The sequence below is a fragment of the Channa argus genome, chromosome 21 (genome assembly GCF_033026475.1).
Source record: "Channa argus isolate prfri chromosome 21, Channa argus male v1.0, whole genome shotgun sequence".
In the NCBI taxonomy this organism is placed as follows: Eukaryota; Metazoa; Chordata; class Actinopteri; order Anabantiformes; family Channidae; genus Channa; species Channa argus.
The window spans coordinates 14,769,275-14,789,969 of record NC_090217.1 but is presented as its reverse complement, the minus strand read 5'-3'; the positions used below and the strand labels follow the sequence as shown (position 1 = coordinate 14,789,969).

General features: G+C 39.8%; 2 protein-coding genes across 3 annotated transcripts; one reads left to right on the top strand and one right to left on the bottom strand.

Moving 5' to 3' along the window:
- The first annotated feature begins 59 nt into the window (after positions 1-59).
- mcm10 (minichromosome maintenance 10 replication initiation factor) lies at positions 60-7,350 on the top strand. Of its 2 annotated transcripts, none has more exons than XM_067489628.1 (18): positions 60-285; positions 1,101-1,139; positions 1,223-1,522; positions 1,623-1,841; positions 1,996-2,133; positions 2,225-2,408; positions 2,513-2,678; positions 2,866-3,033; positions 4,043-4,159; positions 4,256-4,458; positions 4,748-4,842; positions 5,143-5,256; positions 5,388-5,891; positions 6,002-6,132; positions 6,265-6,378; positions 6,513-6,658; positions 6,895-6,937; positions 7,051-7,350. In XM_067489628.1, exons 2-18 carry the CDS (start codon positions 1,133-1,135, stop codon positions 7,132-7,134), a joined length of 2,733 nt encoding a protein of 910 aa, XP_067345729.1. In that variant the 5' UTR covers positions 60-285; positions 1,101-1,132; the 3' UTR covers positions 7,135-7,350. The 2 variants fall into 2 exon arrangements, with proteins under 2 accessions (XP_067345729.1, XP_067345728.1); XM_067489627.1 differs by having other exon boundaries at positions 61-285; positions 2,222-2,408.
- Positions 7,351-8,571: 1,221 nt separating this feature from the next.
- Positions 8,572-15,213, bottom strand: ucmaa (upper zone of growth plate and cartilage matrix associated a). Its single transcript, XM_067489634.1, has 5 exons — positions 15,021-15,213; positions 13,105-13,164; positions 12,914-13,009; positions 10,482-10,580; positions 8,572-9,003 (listed from the first exon to the last, which is right to left on the bottom strand). Exons 1-5 carry the CDS (start codon positions 15,076-15,078, stop codon positions 8,915-8,917), a joined length of 402 nt encoding a protein of 133 aa, XP_067345735.1. The 5' UTR covers positions 15,079-15,213; the 3' UTR covers positions 8,572-8,914.
- Positions 15,214-20,695: the final 5,482 nt, after the last annotated feature.

The following is a 20,695-nucleotide window of genomic DNA, read 5'->3' as shown; positions in this document are numbered from 1 at the left end:
AGTAAGGCAAATACATGGGCACCTATTGGAATGTCGACATCATACAAGGGTCCTGCGTTTAGCGCCAGTTTAGAGTTTCTCCCGGTCTGGTCGCGGGTTATGAAGCGCTTAATACGTGTTTAATGTGTCGTTTTGTCCAATATAACGAGATGAATTGTACATAGTTACGCGCAGAGTTAACTATTGGAAAATAAGAAACATATTTACGGGTTAGATGTGGTTGTGAAGTCCTCCCGAGTTTTATTAGAGTTTGCGAAGAACACAACGCTAACACTTGAATCTTGAGTAAGTTGAATGTTCCACTAAAGATATCGTCTGAGTAAAAATATCAATGGCCAGTTAGCGTGTAGTTTATTATAAAACGTTTGATTTGCATTAATTTTTTTATATCAACCGAAAAAACAAACGTCAAATCATATAATGTTGAAGTTTAGACATTTGGTGATTGTTTATAACGCCAGTTTAAATGGACACCCGCTGAACCAGGCCCTGCTTTAGACCGATTTGCCTTATGAACCTGAATCCAGTATTTTCCATTATTTACTTAAAATAAACTAACTAAATATGGTTTGCAGAGCAGGGTAATTCACAGTATATACAGTGGATGAGGTCCTTTAATACAGGGAAACGTCTTTGCAGAATCTATTAGTCAGTGTGTGCTGTGCTTTCAGAACAATACACGGATAATGAAGTTTTAACGTAACCGACACTAAGTAATTTAACTTACTCACACCAGTAAAGTAAAAATTTCAGAGAATACCACTGATAAAAAATAAATTCATCAATAATTGCTCAATTAAATAGGCAGCTCCTTAACTATGGTCAATTGTAATGTATTCTAATATAATGTAATACTTAATGAATAAATCCTAACTAATGAACATAATGTAGTTATTAGTGCAAGAAGATACTAGTATTTGCCTTCCCAAGCTTCTTCACATTTATTGCCCGATTTCTACACTTAAATCCTAGGACTGTGTTGAATCGAAACATTTTTCTAGACAAGATTCAGGCATTAAATGCAGCATGTGTACTTTAATTAGCGTTTTCTTTACCCATTTGCAATGTAAATGTATTATCTACCTTTTTGTATTAACCAGGCCACCTGACTTCAGCACTACCTCTAACTGCAATGGACGGTAAGTATCATAAGTTTTAAAACGTGAGTAAAACTTTATGTATGCGTCCAGATGTAAGTGCGTATTATGTCTTCCGTATACAGGTGAAGATGATCTGGACATTTTGACAGCGCTGCTGGCTGAGAACGAGGGCATCGAAGAAGAACAGGAAAGTCAGGAGCAAGCAGAGGATTTGGATGGCCTGTTTGATGATGACACTGACGAGGAGGAAGAGTACAAAGAGGGACTCGAGGGGGAAGGGAGAAATGTGGAGAGAGAGGATATTGTGGCAGATCTCTTTGGAGATGTGGATGATATTGAAAATGAAGATAGATGTGTTAAAGAAAAAGCAAGTGGGGAAGAAGCTACTGAGAGTCTGAACAAGTCCAAAGAGGATTTGCAAGGTTTGTCCTTAGGATATTTATGTTGATTTAGAATGTAATTTAGCTCAGTTAAATGTCGAGTCTGTGCTCACCATCGGAGCCCTATGTGTTTCTTCTTCAGAGGAGCTTAGGCGGATGCAGGAACAAATGAGGAGGTTACAGCAGCAGCTGGAGGTGAGCCAGAAGGTTTCAACCTCATCCTCCACTCCAGTCAGGACAGCAAAGGGCTCAGTAGGTACTAAACCCGTAACGCCTAAACCAGCACCTACCCAGCAGCCGATCTCCAAAGTGACCAAACAGTGTAGGTCTAAATCCACAGAGAAGACCAATGTACGAGCAGGTGAATATTTAGTTGCTCTCCAGCCACAGTGGTTGACAAATTGATTTTATTTAACATATCAAGTCCAAAATGTGAAAGACACCGCAAATACGGTTCATATACACGAGGAAAACTTTTCACGTGTTCCTGTTTTCCTTTGTTTGGACAACATCAGTGTCTTCTTGCACTCCAGTTGGAGGTGAAAGTGTGAAGCTCCAGGAGTCCTCAGACTTTGGTAATCAGCTCAACAATGCTGAGTCCTTTAAACGCAAACCCAGGTTAGCTCACCAACCAAAGACCAGCACATCACCAGGTATAACGTAACCTTAGATCTCCCACACACAAAAACAAGAATTACTTAAACAGTTGTCACAAATCTAAATTTCTTTCTTTGTCCTCAGAAGACAGAGGGCCGCTGGTGGAGATAAAGATTGGCAGCTCCTTTCAACCAATAGAGAGCACCAGCATGACTTCCAATCCTCTGCGGTCACATACACCAGCTGTATCTTCAGGACAGTCAAAAGCTTACTCTGTTCCTCCTCTTCCTAAAGACGTGACTATTGAGAAATACTCAGGACTGCGACTCAGGTCAGAATCCGGAAATTATCTTCTGTTTTGTTTTTTAAAGTCAAGACACATACAAATCTTGCTTTTTCATTCTAAATCCAGATGTTTTTTTCTTCTCATTTTAGGAAACCAAGGGTTTCCTCCACCGAGATGGAACACAAGATGGCCAACCGCCGTTTAATCCGTCTCTCACGGGTGCCGGAGTGTCTGGCTCGGGAGAAACTGGAGGACTGTGACTGGGTGACATTCGCGGTGTTGGTTAATAAGGTCACACAGCAAAGCAACAACAGTGTAGGTCTATGCTTAAATCTCTCTTTTCAGATTGAGAACAGTAAAGTAATAAATATTTCTAAATATTTCTTGCCTTTGGCTTTTTTACTTAGATTTTTTTGTAACTTTAAAAGTTCCCCATCATGTTTAGTCATTTGTGTGATGTGCAAGTTACAGAAACAGCAGACTGAACATTTGCTCTCTGCAGGGCAAAACCTTCAGCATCTGGAAACTGAATGACCTCCATAACCTGGAAGTGTTTGTGTCTCTGTTGCTGTTTGGCGAAGTTCACAAAGAACACTGGAAGACGGAACCCGGCACCGTTATCGGAATCCTCAACCCAAACCCCATGAAGCAGAAAGATGGATACGATGGGGTGAGTGGCACTTTTCTCTCATCACCTTAATGGTGTTGCAGTCGTGTAATATATATCACATTCATATGAGAAGTTTTGTAAAAGGCAAGACCCTTACATCATCTCCTAAAGTAGATCTTTACCTTCATGTTGTGTTTTAGGGAGCTTGCTCAATAGCACTGGTGGTTGTAATGAGAAATGGTAAAGCACTGCTCACCACTATACTCAGATCAAGGTCACAACTCAAAAGGAAATTGCATGTGGTTAACTCATTACTCTTGGAATTGAACACTTTTCTGTCTTGGTAAAAGTGCGCTTTTTAATTTTTGTTTTACTGACTCCGTTGTTAGATTTCTTTTGTCCTTGACTGGTTTGGCAACAGAAGTGTCAGACAATTAAAGCCAAAAACAGATGGGGCGTTTTGGTGAAAAATGGCAAGTAAGACAGCTTGAGTCAACACTGCATGAAAAACTGAGATGTTAAAATAGGGAAGTGGTGAAGAAAGCTGGACGCCACACACATCCTCACACACATTTCACAGCACATAATCTAAGAAGTCAGAATGGGGATTCGTCTCAACTTCAAGAGGAATGTGATCATTTCCAATGTGCGTTGTTACTTTTTGTTTCAGTCTTTAACTCAGCTGACTATTATTTGTTTGATTTAATCGGTCACTGATGCTCTGTCATTTCCAGTCGTTCTCGTTTGTTGTTGTTGTTTTTTAATGCTGTTCTAAATCCTGCAGTTTTTGTTTGTTTGTTTGTTTTTGTTCACGTCTCCTTGATATAAAACACAGACTGTTGAGAACGTCGAACAAATATATGTGGTAGTTGCTGTTTTGCTTTAATTATAGTTCTCAAAATAACTCGTATTTTAATCGATCATTATTTTTATATTTTACAAATGGATTTCATATTTAATATGGCAATCTGAATTTTGCAACAGAAGCAAAATTCGATGATATTCGATGATATTTAGTCTTTGTTTCTAGCGTAATTAGTGGTGATGAACTTGTGTTAAACATGTGCAGGTCAGCCTGACAGTGGACCATCCGCAGAAGGTGCTGCTGATGGGTGAAGCTCAAGACTACGGCACATGCAAAGCCATGAAGAAGAACGGGGACCCCTGCTCTCAAATTGTTAACATGGTGGGTCACTTGTAATTTAATACATCACCCATAGTTGAGAAACAGAATTTCTATCAGGGATTGTTACACCACTGTGTCTGTGATCCTTGTCTATAGTATGAATGCCAGTACTGCCAGTATCATGTCAAGGCCCAGTATAAGAAGATGAGCTCTAAGAGGGCCGAGCTGCAGTCGTCGTATTCTGGGAAAGCCCCCAACAAGGTGAAGGTGAAGGGGAAGGGCAGCAGCCTGAAAGAGCGGCTGTGCCAGGACGGTTTCTACTATGGCGGTGTGTCCTCAGCTGCCTGTGCTGCCTCACTGTGAGAAACTCATACAAAGCTTGATCTACTTTGTACAGTAATTGTGGAACCCTCTGCAGAATATATATGTAGACTCTGGCGAACTGCCATCCATACAGAGGTCATAACCCTGTCCAATTTGGACTGAATTCTGGCTGAAATGATGTTTACATTTTTATGGTGTGTCTGTGTGTTGAAATAAATTTGTGCTAACTGCACCTTCCGAAGCCAGGAGTCCATTGTGAGACTGGGCAGAGTCTGTGCTGCTTGTCATTTTCAGTAAGAGATGTGCGTGTGTCTTATGTTGCAGAACGGCGTCCAAACCGAACAAGCCCGTCCAGAAAACTCTGGACAAGCTGTTTGTCAGAGGCTCTGGTCAGCTCGTCAATCAGGCCAAGAGACTCGGTAAAAACCGCTCCTTTCTCTAACATCCACGTCTTGTATTTAAACGTCTTGCGTTTGCATTGAAATATTTACACATCATTTATGCTTTGTAACCTTCTATAAAACACTTTAATCATCTTTCAATGTTACATATCTTTATTTTATTCCAATAGACCTCTTGTCCTTATTCTGGGAACCTTGAGTTGTTTTGTTTGTTTTTTTTTTATTGTTTTTTATTGTTTTATATATGTGTCACTATTAACTTATCCAATAAAGTTCTGCATGGAATCTAATTTGACTATTTTGTTTGTTGGGTTTCAGCCCTGCAGTCTGGTGAAGTCTCAGGTTGTTCAAATGAATTCAAGGACCTGATGTTAATGCCGACTCCTGGAGCTTTGCAGCTGAAGAAGCACTTGGCAAAAGGCAGCCAGTCAGGTAAACCACCTGGAAAAGGTTTTGGCAACTCACAGCTTTGTTCAGTTCAGGGTTTCATCCACTAATATTAATTTCTCTGGACTGTAGTTCACTGTGTCTTTTCTTTTCATCAACCTGCTGTCTGTCCTCAGTGTCCAAAGATGCCACTGGAGCTCCAGTTCAGTCCATCTCAGCTTCAGACCTGCTGAAGCAGCAGAAACAGAAGCAGCGCGAGCTTCTGGAGACCCGCCGCAGGAGGACAGACGAGATTCAAAAAAGAGTGCTGCAGGACACAGCTGGACCCAAACCCGGGTCGTCATTGTCATCCTCATCCTCACCAGGCCGGCATTGTCTTATGTCCCCAAAACCAGCACCCAAGGTCCCAAAGGCCACCCAGAGCCCCACAGCACCCCATACTCCCACTCTGGGCCGAGGCTTCTCAGAGGGTGAGGACATCCTCTTCTTTGAGAACAGCCCACCTCCAGTTCCTACTCCTAGCACTCTTGGGCTGTCAGCCTCCAAAGTGGCTGCCCTGAGGAAGCTGAAGGCCAAAGGGGTGGGGCTGGAGAAAGAAGACCCCAACGCCGTGAAGAGGAAGAGAAGTAACAGCACTGACATCACTGCCCGGGTGGAGAAGAATCTGTCGTCACCAAATGGTACATTTATACCCTTTATATTGTTACATCTAATAAAATTGTATTCATTCGTGTGTGTTGTCTTTTTAAGTCTTCCCAACATCATTACTTACATGCAAATCCCTGTGCAGGTGAATCATCCAGTAATGAAGAAGAAGAACCAGCCCAGAAGAAGAAACGAGATCAACTCCGCTACATCCAATCAGAGGAGTTTCAGAAGATTCTCAGTGCTAAATCTCGTCACAACGTTGTGTTACAGGCGGTAAGAAAAGGAGCACTTACACACGCACCTATTTGGAGTCGGAGTTGCTTGATTTGTTCTTAGTTTGGACACATAAAACATAGAAAAGTGTGTTAATTAAAGACATTTTTATACGAATCTGCTGTCTCTCAGGCGGAGTATCAGCTACAGGAACGCTACTTTGATGCTCTCGTGAAGAAGGAGCAGATGGAAGAGAAGATGAAAGGCATCAGAGAGATGAAGTGCCGTGCAGTCACTTGTAAAAAGGTAGTAGCTGTGACCAATGCAGTATATTATTCATGAGTCAAACCAGAGATGATTAGTAGCCTGTTGTAATAGACTGTCAATACTAGTAAAAGTAGAAAATTTAAAGATTATATTCCACGTTCCCCTGCTTCCAGTGTAGTTACACCTACTTCAAGCCGGCTGATCGCTGCGTCGAGGAGAATCACGATCTGCGGTGGCATGACGCCATCAAGCGTTTTTTTAAATGTCCCTGTGGACAGAGAGCCATTGCTCTGGACAGACTGCCGCACAAACACTGCAGGTACGACACCGTGTGTCTCTCCAGCTGCTGTTGTCTTTTTGCCATTGCTTTGAGAAGTTTTACTACTGGCCGTGAAAATATTGTCATAATATGTGATGTTGAGAATCTGTTCCATTTTCTTTATTTATTTTCATTCAACGCAGTGGATGCTAAACTAAACAGCAGTCATAAGATGAGATTTTATATCTTGGCTGGTCTCCTCAGCTGGGTTATTAACTAATATTCTACTGTTTCAGTAACTGTGGTCTGTTTAAATGGGAGCGTGATGGAATGCTGAAGGTACAATGTTTCTGTGATTCACAGATTTTCATTTTTCATTTGAACAGAACTAAATATTTTTTTATTGGGGTGGAAAAAAAACAACTTGTGTTGCTCTTTATGATTAATTGCAGGAGAAAACTGGACCAAAAATTGGAGGAGAGCTTCTCTTGCCTCGAGGAGAAGAGCACGGCAAGTTCCTCAACGGCATGAAATGACAGCGCCTAGGTCTTCTTCACTTCCGCAAACAGGTTGTTGAGGGAACAACATGTATTTAGGTTTTTATTTTTTGTAATTTAAGTTTTTAGAAGCATTTTTTTTATACATAAATTATGTTTTAAAGTTTGATGTTTTGTCGATTATGGAGATTGAATTGTCTGAAATGATAGTAGGTAGGGTGGGAATAAGCTGATTAAAGTAATGATTTGCTGTGAGATGCCTGCGTTTCTACTCAGTGTGAAGCACCTAACACAAAAGTGGGAGGGGGGTCAAAACACCTTCTTCAACCGAAATTAACCTGAAAGCTACCACTTGCACTTTTTCCAAATTAGGCTTGTAGTAGCATGAGACTGAGAGATATTTTTAGGTGTTAAAAAAAGAAGGCTAGAAAACTTAACTGTCAAGCTGAAATCAGGCCAGTGATCACAGCAGCCTTTAACAGTGGCTACTCACATTAAGTTGCGGAACATATTTCAACTGGAAAATATTTGGAACAAGTTGCTTTAAGCTGTAAATTGTATGACTGGTTGCTGTATCGTAGGTCTGATTAATCTCTTTCAATAAGGACATGGTGTAAATAACTTTAAACAATCCGGATAATGAATTGCAAACTTTTTATAAATTTTCTCTGGCTGGATGAAATGTAAAAATGAATTTGTTCTGAAGTGGTGCTGATGGATGGGGATTCAAATTAAAGGAGCAGGCATAAAGTTTCTACACTCACATATCATGTGAAGCAGGTTCGAGGAAACTTTGACGAATGTGCTTGTCAGCACAGCGGAATAAGCATGTTTCCATTAAATGTTCATCATAGCAGCATTTTCATACCTCTCCTGTTTGGATTGGTAAAAGGTATTCTGGGAAATGCTGGTACTCAACCAAGTTTAAAGATGCCGTACGTTTATTTTATACAAAAATCAGTAAACAGCAAATTCTTACATTGCTGCCTTTTAAGAAACTCATTAGCTGTTGGATATTTGGGTTCATTGGGACTGAACCTGTCTCTCATATCAGGACACAAACGCCCACTAACACGCTCCGTGTGTTGGCGCGATAAATACCGAGGCCAGGTGGCACCCGCTCAAGTCTCGGAGCCAGTCCACATGGCCTGAAACCGGAAAGGTAGAATCACAGTGTAGAGAGAAAAGTTTCTGGATCTGATGATGTGTGATTAGCGAGCAGAGAGCTCCACGGCACGCGATTCTGAGGGTCACCATCACCTTAGCTGCTTTTCTTTCCTCTCCCTCCTCCTCCTCCTCCTCCTCCTCCTCCTCTTGCCTCTTCTTTGCATAGTTTGAGTCTGATATTTCCAGTCTGGCATGTGGAATTCATTGCAGCCTGATGACTTCTGCAGTTCACCTCAGCTTCTCTTTCATTTCACACCACCCACCTCCCTTGAAATACTGCACATACCAGACAGTGCAAGTAGTGTGAGGTACAGTACAGGAAAATCCTCTTTATTTGTCACTTTGACTTAGCAAAAATAAAACTACACTCCTCTACTGGCAAAACAAGTCCGTTGTTAAAGTAAGAGGTGGCTGCATTGCTGTTGATGCTCCAGGCTGAGATAAAGTATAGCTTGTATGTACATGTAAAAAGCTGTAATAACAAGCATGCAAAACACACATAGCTTCCATAGAGTATAAAGTTTAGCTTATAATAACAAAAACTGCACAGTTTGACATGGAGACATCTTAAAATGTCCAGAATCATGTTCGGTACGGAGTGAAGGTCATCGGCAGTGCTTCAGCAAGAGGCCTTTGGCACAGCAGACCACGCTCAGTGGAACCAGTGGTAGCGAGGATAGAGCCCGTCGTAGTGAAACTCTCGCAACTGCTCGTTCGTCTCCCTTGATCTCTCTGTTTGTTCTGTGCACAAGAAAGGCAAATTATTATTTTTTTTAATGATAAATATTTTTTTTATTTAATAAGAGACCACAGGGATAATGTGCAAAGGGTCCATCAGTTAAGCAGGCAAGTTACTGTACATATTTGGTCGGTTTTTTAAAATGAAAATAAATTCATACAGCAACTGCAGCAATCAGGCAATAAAAATTATCCTTTCTTTTATTTGGTTTTGCACTTTTAGTCCGCAAAGCTAAAAAGAAACAACAATTCTGGGCATATCACACTTACTTTACCACACAAACTAACTCTTCAAACTCTTTCTGTTCTTAATTTAGACATTTTCTACCCACTCGTCCAGGAGACCAATTTAAGTTCTAAGATATTTTGCACACAGGGCATGTTTTTTTAGACCTACCCACATATTTTCAATCAAGTTCAACCCAGGGAGACTGTGAGAGTCATTTTAAAAGCCTCAGCTTTAAGTTTCTTAAAGTGGTTCACTTTGACTGTTTTGGATCGTTGTGCGTTTGTAGAAGCCAGTCTAGTCTCTCTTCCACTTCTATTTCTGAACTCACTGCAGGATGGATGCATTTGCATCCAGAACTGAGTCATAGTATTTCAACGCAGTCCATTCTTTGTTTCCTGCGCCGCTGGTTGCTGCACAATCCCCAAAAATAATATTTCCACCCTTGACAAGATCTCCCTTGCTGACTGTGGCTTAAAGGATCGATTTCCTCTTTCCACTTAGCATATTTCAGAAGTCAACTGAATTATCATCAAACACCACACTTCTTCTCATCTCTTCAAGACGTCTGTGCATCTTTTAGGATGTTGTTTTGGTTTTCCATCCTAAAAAAGTTGTGACCCACTTTTTCCCCTCTCATCTAATTTTATCCACACACAAAAAAAAAACAAGAGGTATTTGTGCTTATCAAGCAGCAACAACCTAGAAATATGGAAAATAAGAGTTTTGACATTTATGCTGTTATGAAATATGACCAGTGACCCAGTTTCTGTGTTCTGTGACCTGCTAGAGATCTTTTTTGTTCTCCTTTAACAACTCATTCACCCAAACCACCCAAAACACTTTGCATCCGACATAAAAGAAAAAAATAGCCACATCTTTATGGTTAGCAGATCTTAGTTTAGAAACTGTCACTGCAACTATATTACACTGGCCAGACAACCGCAGGGAAGATTGTCAGCTTGGGGCCGACCACAAATTGACGCTTTGATTTGGTGTGGAGTCTCAGGCACGCTGCTGTGGTCCACAGACTCGTGGTGCCGAGAGGTTCATTCAAAAGACAAACTAAAACTCTCGCTCGTCTCACTGTGTTTTTACTGAGCTCTCTCGTGACAACTGAGATTCAAGTAAATTTCAGGTATTCTATAATGATGTTAACACTTTAGAAAGAGCGACATGAGGAACTTAGGGACGAATTATTCCGAATTTTTACCTTTTGTCCTAATTTCATTTTGTCCCAGCGCCCAGCCCTTACCATCACGATCCTCCTCAACGTAGTTCTCATACTTGTTTCTTTGCTCCTCATTGTACTCCCTTCTCCGCTCGCTGGCCGAAATCCTCAACCTCTGTTCAGCTGTAAATAGAAGAAGGGGGAAAAAGAGTCACCTGGTACCACGACAATGTTATTTGCATGCAAACCCATAGAGGAAGCAGGTACTGCCATTACTGTTCCCTCCATGGAGAACCGGGTTTATTATCAGCTGTGGGGGTTTAGAGCAGCCTTGTAAACTGGCTGGTCCACAACTTTAAGCCGAACTAGAATGGCCCACATCCAAGGTCCCCAGTGGATGAAGGCACCTGGTTAGAGTGAGCCCATGACTCTTCCTGTATAGCACCACCTTGAGGTTGTTATTTGTGGTTTGTCATGATTTTTGATAGAGCGCTTTAAGCCTAGGGTCACTATAGTTCACTCTCAGGATGAAAACCGTGGTGTTCTTCACCATCATCACAATATTGGCTTCTGAATTGCAAAGCATACTAACATGCTGAACTACAATTATGATCACGGTAAAACATTGGGCCCTGTTATATTCTGTTACTGTTGAAATCTGTGCCAACCTGTGCACCTCCCACCACCCTGCTCCCTCATCTCCACCCATGCAATGTACATATTACTGCTTCTATAATTCCCCCATTTTAACTTGAATCACAAATGGCTCATAAACACACGGATTACATCATAACATTTTGGGGTAAAATGCCAAACTTATTCCACTGTGCAAACTTATTTTCTCTCCAAATACTTGGAGAATATTGCTTACATCACCCTCACAACAACTACACATGTAAAACTGCCTGTTTTGCTCTGCTTCCCCCCCCCTCGCCCCAGTTTTCTGAGGGGTAACAGTTTGTGCTTTGTAGGTCCTCTGACATCCTGTGTAGTGCTAATAATGGTCACATTTTCCATTGGTCCACTCATCCAGTACTTTACTTGATCTCTGATCCAGAAATTACTGCAAAAGTAAAGTAATGAGACGCCCAACAATTTCTAGGAAACAGCTGTCCTTTGATAATTGCCAAATATTTACAGCTATTTTTGTTGTAGCTCTTCACTCTCTGAAGAGCTACAACAACAGTGTTGTCTGCATGCAGCCACATACATGAAGCAGGTGCTGCCTTTAAAGGTACATGTGTAAATCCATCACCATCAATCCACTTAAATGTTGAGCAACTGAATAGGTTCTCTTTTGTAACACACACACACACAGACACACACAGACACATATCTGCTCCCAGACATTCTCATGCAGCTGACAAGGGAGATAATCAAACTTCTTCCAGGAATGTGAAGCAAGAACCAAGGCCCTGTGTAGTTCTCTTATGGGTGACTGTAGTGAGATGACCCGCACACAGAGTCTCTGGAAGTCTTATCAGTAGAAAAGAGGTGCATTAACAACAATATTCTTAAGGGAAAAGATCTGTTAAAGATCTGATCAGATGACATCAGGTGAAATTACGCAAGTTGGACCATTTCCATGCTTCTGTCTTTTTTAAAGGACTGCATGGATCTGTTTGTAGTATCAAAAAATTTGATTGTTATGATAAAGACATGTTTGCAAAGTTGTCCTGAAACACTTTCCATCTGTGCGCAGGATTATTTTGATTGAGTTTTGCTGGCATAGTGTATCAGACCAAGGCAGACGGTGGAAGAATGAACTTATTGTACTGTGAAACCGAATGAGGGAGAGCTCCATACTACCCTGTGACTCCTTCTGCAGCCCTCAGCCTGCATGTGAATGTGTGTGTGTGTCTCTTTTAGACTCACATTTATGAGCTGCTACTGTATAGAAAAACACCTGCTTAAGTTTCCGCTCCTCTCTTCCTGAGTTTTTCTCTTGAGCAGTCCCAGCTTGGAATCAAACCCTTAAACCGTCACTTACACTTTCAGCGTCTACACATGAATAAACCAACATTCCCACATAGACAAGTCCTCTGTGTAGTGCCAAGCATGACATATTTAGCCACATCTACCAATTTAGGTAAACCTGTGGCAAATCAACCTCACATAACACCAAATGTGTATAAATACATTGGCCCATCTCCAGCCTTAAAACCACAGACCAAACACTTAAATCATAATCCTGTAGGTTTGCTGCAGACAGAAATGACGGACAGCTCTTCCCTCACTAAGATGAAAAAGAACTTGAGAAGAAATGCTGGTTGAATTAATGTTTGCTGTCAAGTGCTGACCTCACTTTCAAAAATTGTAATTCTTTCATAATTATTTCCACCATTTCACCAAAGTCATCCACAGGATGAAATCATAGACCATCTTTATTGCAGGAATCAGCTTTTGAGCAGAGACATCCAGCTACAGTACATCCAGCAAGCTGATAGCTCAAAATAAGCAGCTTTATGTTGGGTTTGATCTCAGAGGGTAAAAGAACATATGGTGGGAGAGCTCACCTTGGCGCTCGGCATAGTATCGTACCGAGCGTCGGCTGCGGCGTCTGAAGAAGTTTGAAGCATCAGACTCAGGAATGAACACTTGCTGAGCTGCTCCTAATAGTAAGAGGTCAGATGTTGAAGGTTATAAGAAAAGTAAAGGTGGAAGCAGAAGTTGTGTGAAATGCTTTAAAGGTTTGGACAGGAGTCACCTTTCGGATCATCTGGTTTTGAAATGTCCTGAACTGCTGCACTTTCCACCAAACTGGAAACTAAGGTCAAAAGGAAAAAAACATTATGTAATGTTTATACTAAATCATGCATCATAAGTTATAACTCCCTGTATCTAAAGAATCGGTCACAATGCACATTGATAGATCCTGACATTTTCTTTATTTTGTCAAGTAATACATGATTTGTGGGACTCTTAAAACATCATTAAATAGATGCAGCTTCTGCTCATAGCTAATTAACGTTAATAGTTAATTAATGTCTCGGAAAAGCAAAAGTCAATCATGGCTAAAATACAGATTTGCACACCACATTAGTTTAACACTCTGGACCACAATTTGTCCTTTAAAAATATGGATGTGGCAAAAAGCAGCATGAGATAAAATACCCACAACTATAATTGTGCATAGATCTGTAGGATATTACATTAAAACTGTGACGGACCGAATCAGTAGTGTTTTGTGAGGCAGCTGCCTCTAACAGGTGCCTGACAGAACTGAGAAAGACAGTGGAAGCAAAAGAAAGAATCATGAATTCATAACTGTGGTCATAAATAGTTGCTGCTAAGCTGTTAGACTTTTAAATAGAGTTTAGAGAACTATAACCTTCTACCAAACAGAATTTGTGCTGAACAGAGTTTAGCTTTGGTCAGTGACTACAAATCTCTCCCATGAACAAAGTCATTTGAACCAGCAAAGATTTGTCACATCCACCTCGGTGCTGTAGTCTGGCACAGCTACTGTGAGATTTGTGTTGCTCTGTGTCACCAATTGTCTTGAGTTTCAGTTGTCAGAACTTGTGGATTCTCAGTGTGTGTGTGTGTGTGTGTGTGTGTGTGTGTGTGTGTGTGTGTGTGATGCAGACTCATATTTCACATTGAAAACCAAGCTTACGAGATCATGGCTTGCTTCTGAAAGACTGCTGGATGCCCCCAACTGAAATTATGGTTTTAGTTTTACTCTGTGAGTAAGAGAAAGATGTTTCCTGGGCTTTTTTAGCCAAACAGATAGACACTTTTCTTACATGCCTGTCTCACCTCTGAAAACACTGCTTTAATATCAAATATCACATGTGATGCTACAATCAGACAGAAGTGCACAAACTCAGTGCTTAAGTGAAATGTGCAAGCGCTCGCCTCAAACAAAACTGATAAGCATATGCTCCACATTTTACACAAAGTACACAAGTAAAAGTACTGTCTTGTGCACTGAGATGTGTTTCCCCTATGTTAACTCGTGTTACGCTAACAAACACAACATACTCCACTGAGACAACTGTGTATTTTGAAAAATATTAAATTGATATTCTAGTTCAGATGAACATGATACATTGTGATACTTATGCCAAGAAAAGTAGGGTTATCATTACAAAGTGAGGGTCAGCATTGACATCTGTTGATAAAGGTTGGGCTGATTTGAACGACTTTGTGTATTGACAGATGGTCAGTCCATTACAAAAAACAATATCAATTAGTTGATAACATTTTTCATAAGAATCTAAATCTGCAAAATGTGTCTAGTAACTAAAACTAATTAATTATCTATTTTATTTAAGAGTATAAATAAAACGTTCAATATTTTCCTGTGATCTGTAGTAGAGTAAAACTAAAAATAACATAAAATGGAAATTCTCAGGTATTACTTTAAAAATGGAAATGTAGGTGCAGTACTTGAGTAAATGTACTTAGTTACTTGCTATTACTGCAATCAGAATTTATTTTGACAACTGGTTCCTATAGCCACCAATTCAGACCATATAAATGACGGATACTCACGTTGAAATCTGAAAAACAGAATATACCACAATTAAAACTATATTTCTTTTTATGTTGAGAAATACCAGCACATACACCCACTTTATATCCTCTAAATACCTTCCACCCAGATAAGGTACTCACAGGTGAGGATGAGGAGGATGGTGATGAAAGACAGGATGAAGACTCGAGTCCAGGACATCTTGAGAGACAAAAGACAAACTCTAGCGGACTTAACGGCACAACTAACAGAACTTAAGTGAGAGAGGAGCGCAAGATGAGAGAAGGAAGGAAGGACGGTGGTGGTGGTGGTCGGAGGAGGAGGAGGAGAAAGAGGGAGAGAAGGGCTCAAGGAAGGGGAGGGAGGCTGCTGATATTTAAAATGGCTCAAGGGAGGAGGAGAATAAGAAAGCAAGGAGAAGAGGAGGAGTGATGGTGTGAGGAGACTTCAGAGGAGACGACAGCAGAATGTAGCATACAGAGATTTAGTGTTTGTTTTTAGCCAAAGATCTAAACTCTCAAACCCAGAAATCATTCTCTTTGATGTCAGGCAACACTGTAGGAAAGAAAGTGCAATCTAGTCATCTGCTGTGCTTTGAACCTGGAGGCTACAACTGTTGCAGTATCACACTTACTGATAACTTACCATATTGTTGTTGCTATATTAGGGATTTTGGAATCTTTAAATTACGTTTTGACCAAAAAGTTCTAACCACTTTTATATTATAGCTTTACAAAGTTCATTTAGATTTGTTTTCTGATCACCTGGTGATGTTACATGATAACTCCATATATTTGATGACTAAATCACAAAAAGGTGCATTAGTACATCCTGACTCCTAAAGTATACTTATACATACATATATATATATATATACATTTTTCTAGCTTCTGCTCAAAGTTACAAATAATGTGTTGGCAAAACTACACAGGAAGTTGCAAAACAAAAATGTGACATTTTTGGATGTGACAAAAAGCAGCAGGATTAAAATGCCCATTTCAAATCAGCTGATAAACTGAAAATTTAAATTTCCTTACAGCTCAGTTTGTTCTCAGAAAAACTTTTAACTCACTAGCTGCCAAAGCAGATGTCTTCAGTAGCTGGACACTTATGTCTCAGTTACAGTAGCCAAAAGGTGAAGCCACAAATATAAAATAAAGAGCATTTGTAAATATAAAAGTATCTGATAGAGCACCTCAGAATATGCTCTATGCTGTCATTGAAATAAATTTTGATAGAATACATGCAGAGAATCTACAGTTAAAAAACTATCACAGGGAAGTACTGTCAGCAATAAGTGCTTTTCACCTCTGTTTCCAATTGTGGCCGGGGAAAAAAAGGCGCCAGGATGGAATATAACCTGAGGAAACAGCGCTGCTCTGCTGCTTTGGTGACTGCTGCAATGCATTAAGCAATCTCACCAGACCACCCGCAAGCTGGGGGACCAAGCAATGCCAGCATGTCTTCTGCTTTTAAACTAGTCTCTCTGAGACCAAATGTTCTCATATACAGCATGTGCTCATCTCTCATCTGTTGTCAAAAGATGAGACATGGAACTTTTGTCTCTGACGCTGATCGCTTAGAAGCTGCCGAGAGAAATGTTTAACAGACGCAGAAGACGATGAGAGATAAATATGAACAAAGGGAGAAAGAAACAAGATGTCAAAAAGAAAGAGAGAAAGAAGCCACTAACAGTAAAAATGGCTTTTTATTGTTTTACAATTCTCTTTTTACAATTAACAAAGGTTAAAAGAAGTAGAAGAATGAATAAGTAATATGTTGAAATTAAAAAGAAGACATTTAAAATGAAGTTGATTTTATAAAAGTACATTACAAACTATTTAAATGCAAAAAAAATTTAAAAAAATGTGACAGGTGGAACATATTCGACTTTTAATGTGACATTGAGAAACACATAAAGCTTGAGACTTTGAACAATTGTTGTTGACATTAAAAGTATAGGACTTAAAAAAAAAACATAAAAAAAAAACAAGTTAAAATAGTGTATGTTGACGGCACCATGGAAACGATGGCAGATGAACTGGAGATCTGGATTTTAATCTCCTTGAAGAGTCGCCTGTAGATCAGTGTTGTTGGGATCAGACTTAGAAAAGGGAGGTTATAATCATAACACTCATGTGGACAAAGGCCTCAGAGATGAATATATATTATTTTTGAATATCCTGATTAGAAACTCCATCTCAGGAGATGACATTGTGGATGAGATGGTGTAAAGAGGAAGCAATGAATAACACACTACACAGCTTCATCGTTAGCAAGAATACAAAAAAAAAAAAATAGAACATGCGGCACAATTGTGGCATCAGATTTTATGCATGTGACTTGTTTGTATAAGTGCAACCTTTGTGTTCACTTAAGTCAATCAGTTACTGAAAATGTGTCCATAACCTTAGTCACTCAAAGATTTCTGCACAGCACCAGTCACCTCAAATACACTATCCGTCCTCTGAGCAGGTCCAACATCACCAGCATGTCAGAGCGTGTCCTCAGCCTCTACCAGCACTATAAACTTCCCTGTGATTAGCTGTGAGAGAGCTGTCATCTCATCCCACTTCACCCTGAGAAGGCCGAGCTCAGATCGCTGACGGCCGACCGCAGGAACTGTGACCACAACACGGAGTCTTGTGTCAGCTCCTTCACCAGAGTCATCTCTGCTGTGCACCACTCAGGCTCCAGTGAGCTTGACAAGTGCTGGAGAGGGACCGACTACAGTGCCGACGGACACATTCTCATGTCTGTCCTGTGTCGGTTCAACAGGAAGATGGCACAGTTTGCTGCGACACAGAGAGAGGGGAGGATGAGGGACAGAGCGGAGGAGGGCAGCAGCAGCAGCAGAAGCAGCAGCTTGCCTCCACCCAGGATGCACTTGAGACTGTGATGGGATGAACAAACACACCAGCAGATCTCATACACTAACCAGGACATTCAACAGTTCCTGGTGAGATGGTGCCGATGCCTCTCGCAGCATCTTGCTCCAGTGCCCATACAGACATGCTGCACCATATGTCACACATGGTTGTAAGCAAAGTGCATTGTACTTAGGTTTACAGTTAGTTCATCAAGCTCACAGGTTCAGTGTTTGCGGTGCTTCTTGCATCTTTATTTCTTGGTGCTGGCCTGTATATCATATAATAGATTTTATAGTAGTTTTTAGTATTATAGTATTGACACAGTCATAAAACTATCAGACAAAAATAATCTTTTTTGCTGAAATATCTCGAGTGTAAACATGACCAGGTGTATTCCTCCTGTTCATGGACCACTGATATTTAAAAGATCTGGATATCCATTGAGTGCTCTGTAAAAAAATTTTTTTTAATATTTGCAATTTATATTTCTAAATTTACCATTTACCATTTACCATTAAAGCTAAATTGAAGCTGAACTGTTAGCTGAAAGTTTTATTTAAAAAATGAAAAAATGCTTAAATTTGTAAACAATAAAGAATAAGCTGAATTGAAGATTAATTGATTTTTAAAAAGCTGGAAAAGCTTATTCATTTTGCCTCAAGTAGCAGTCTCATGATAATCCTGTAGAAATGCAATAGCTGAGTGCAAACACCTGAAGAATAGTAGAATTTATAAAATACTATCAATATTACAAAAAATAATGTTAAACTTGAAATCTCAATAGCTCAAAGTATGTAAGAGGATTTTTGCAACTGTCCAATCAGCTGAATGCAAAAAGGAGAAGAACGCGGAATGTGAATAAGACGTCTTTAAGAAGCCGAACACTTTGGTGCTTTAACCGTTTTTACTCTCATATCAGGTCTCAAAGTCTCCTAATGGGAGAGTGATAGTGTTTAAAATAAGGCATGAATTATTTGTCATCATTCTTTTATTGTGAAAAGCTACTTCCTGTAAGCCCTCCGCACATTAGTGCCTATGATGTGAGCAGCTTACACATCTGGAAAGATGCCATCAATGCTGAAAAATACATAGAGGTTTTAGATCAACATATGCTCCCATCCAGACAACATCTCTTTCAGCAAGACAATGCTAAACCACATAGTGCATCCATCACAACAGCATGGCATGGAGAAGAGTCCAGGTGCAGAACTGGCCTGCCTGCAGTCCAGATCTTTCACTAATAGAAAACATTTGGTGCATCATAAAACAAAATATCTGTCAACAAAGGCCCAGGACTGTAGAGCAGCTAGAATCCTGCCTCAAACATTCCTCTCCTAAAACTCTAGAAACTGGTCTCCTCCCTTCCCAGAAATTTACAGACACTTGATAATAGAAGAGGGGATGCTACACCCTGTTCCAACTTTTTTGAGATGTGTTGCTGCCATCAAATTCAAAATGAGCTCATATTTTGAATGAAATTGTGAAACTTTCAATAGTTCTAATATCTGATAAGTTGTTTATTCTATTGTGAACAAAATATGAATTGATGAGATTTGCAAACCATTGCATTCTGTTTTCGCATTTTTTTCGCATTTAAACTTCCTCTCAACTTTATTGGAATTGGGGTTGTATTTATGAATTTACTGACAGCTATTTTTTAAATATGTTTCCTTGGCATATTCTGTCTCGCACTATTATCTTTTTACAATAATAACATACATTTGCCTGCCAGCAGACTGTGTCCAGGTGGGAACCTCTTTCTTCTGTACTGGACCCAATAATTATTGTTCCACATATGAAAACCTGCAGAGCTCTGCACACTGTACATACCTGTGCTACATTATGCGTTTGGCACCTTTCTCTGTGACTCTGACAATACCTGCACTTCTCTGCAGGTATTGGATTTTCTGCATTCTGGATGTAGCTAAGAATAGACATTCTTTTTTCCTTTTCAAGCACACAGGTATCAGTTACACAGGATAAGGTTTTTTTTTTTGGAGGTTCCAGTGTGGGGAGCCAGGAAATAGCTGAGAACAACATCTGAATGCTACTCTATAACTAGTGTTGAGCAACTAAACTAACCCTAAATGCATGATAATAAAACACGCTCAATCGGTACAAATATTCTTTTATCAGCGGAAATAACAAAATTGGAAATATGGTGTATTCTAGAGCAGTGTGTGCGATTTATTTTTACACTTTTCTTTGTATTGTAATTTGTTTTAAGGCTACGAATGTAGTAAGTTCATTGACTTGATTGTACACTAAAACTTACTAATTACATCTGGCCAACTCCTGGATGAAACTGAAGAACAAGATTCTGGCCTTTATTGCAAGTTTATGATCTGCCTTTTTGATTGGTACAGCATTACAAGAATTTAGACCCTTCTGCCCATAATCCCTTGTGTTTTTTTCCCTCCCGTAAATCAACAAATGCAGAGATCCTGCATAAATAATAAACCAATCAGAGCCTATTGTCTCTTGATGTTAATGACAATATGTTTTGCATTGTGCATTCATTGCTTATCTTAACTCTATATGTACTACTTGTTTACTACTTGTTATGATTCCCATTATTGTATCTAACACATTAATAGACAGTTATGTAATTATTTACATTATGTAACCTGCATTATGCCAAAGACTCTGTCACTTTTACCCTTCCCATCTTATCTGAAAGAGCCTAAATCTAGGTGTGAGAAGCTTGGAAACACTTACTGTACAGCAACAGACTTGAAGCTATAAATGCTGCCAAAGGGGCTTGTACTAAGTACTAAATTAAGAATCTGGATGTTTTGGAAAATGACAAATTTAACTTTTTTATTTTTGGAGAATTTTCAAAAAAATACTAAAAACATGTTTTCACTTCGACTAGCTGATAATTACCATTATACATTGCTGAATTTTGGATTGTAAATGTCAATTTGATTAAATCCACAGTTCCACAG

Bases quoted from the DNA above. Each gene is read 5' to 3' on its own strand.
- mcm10 (XM_067489627.1), top strand. The intron at 2,409-2,512 runs GTCAGAATCCGG...TTCTCATTTTAG, and splicing joins TACTCAGGACTGCGACTCAG to GAAACCAAGGGTTTCCTCCA. The intron at 3,034-4,042 runs GTGAGTGGCACT...AAACATGTGCAG, and splicing joins AGAAAGATGGATACGATGGG to GTCAGCCTGACAGTGGACCA.
- ucmaa (XM_067489634.1), bottom strand. From the start codon at position 15,078: ATGTCCTGGACTCGAGTCTTCATCCTGTCTTTCATCACCATCCTCCTC. The intron at 13,165-15,020 runs GTGAGTACCTTA...TTTTGACCTTAG, and splicing joins CATCCTCCTCATCCTCACCT to TTTCCAGTTTGGTGGAAAGT. The intron at 13,010-13,104 runs GTGACTCCTGTC...TCTTACTATTAG, and splicing joins AAAACCAGATGATCCGAAAG to GAGCAGCTCAGCAAGTGTTC.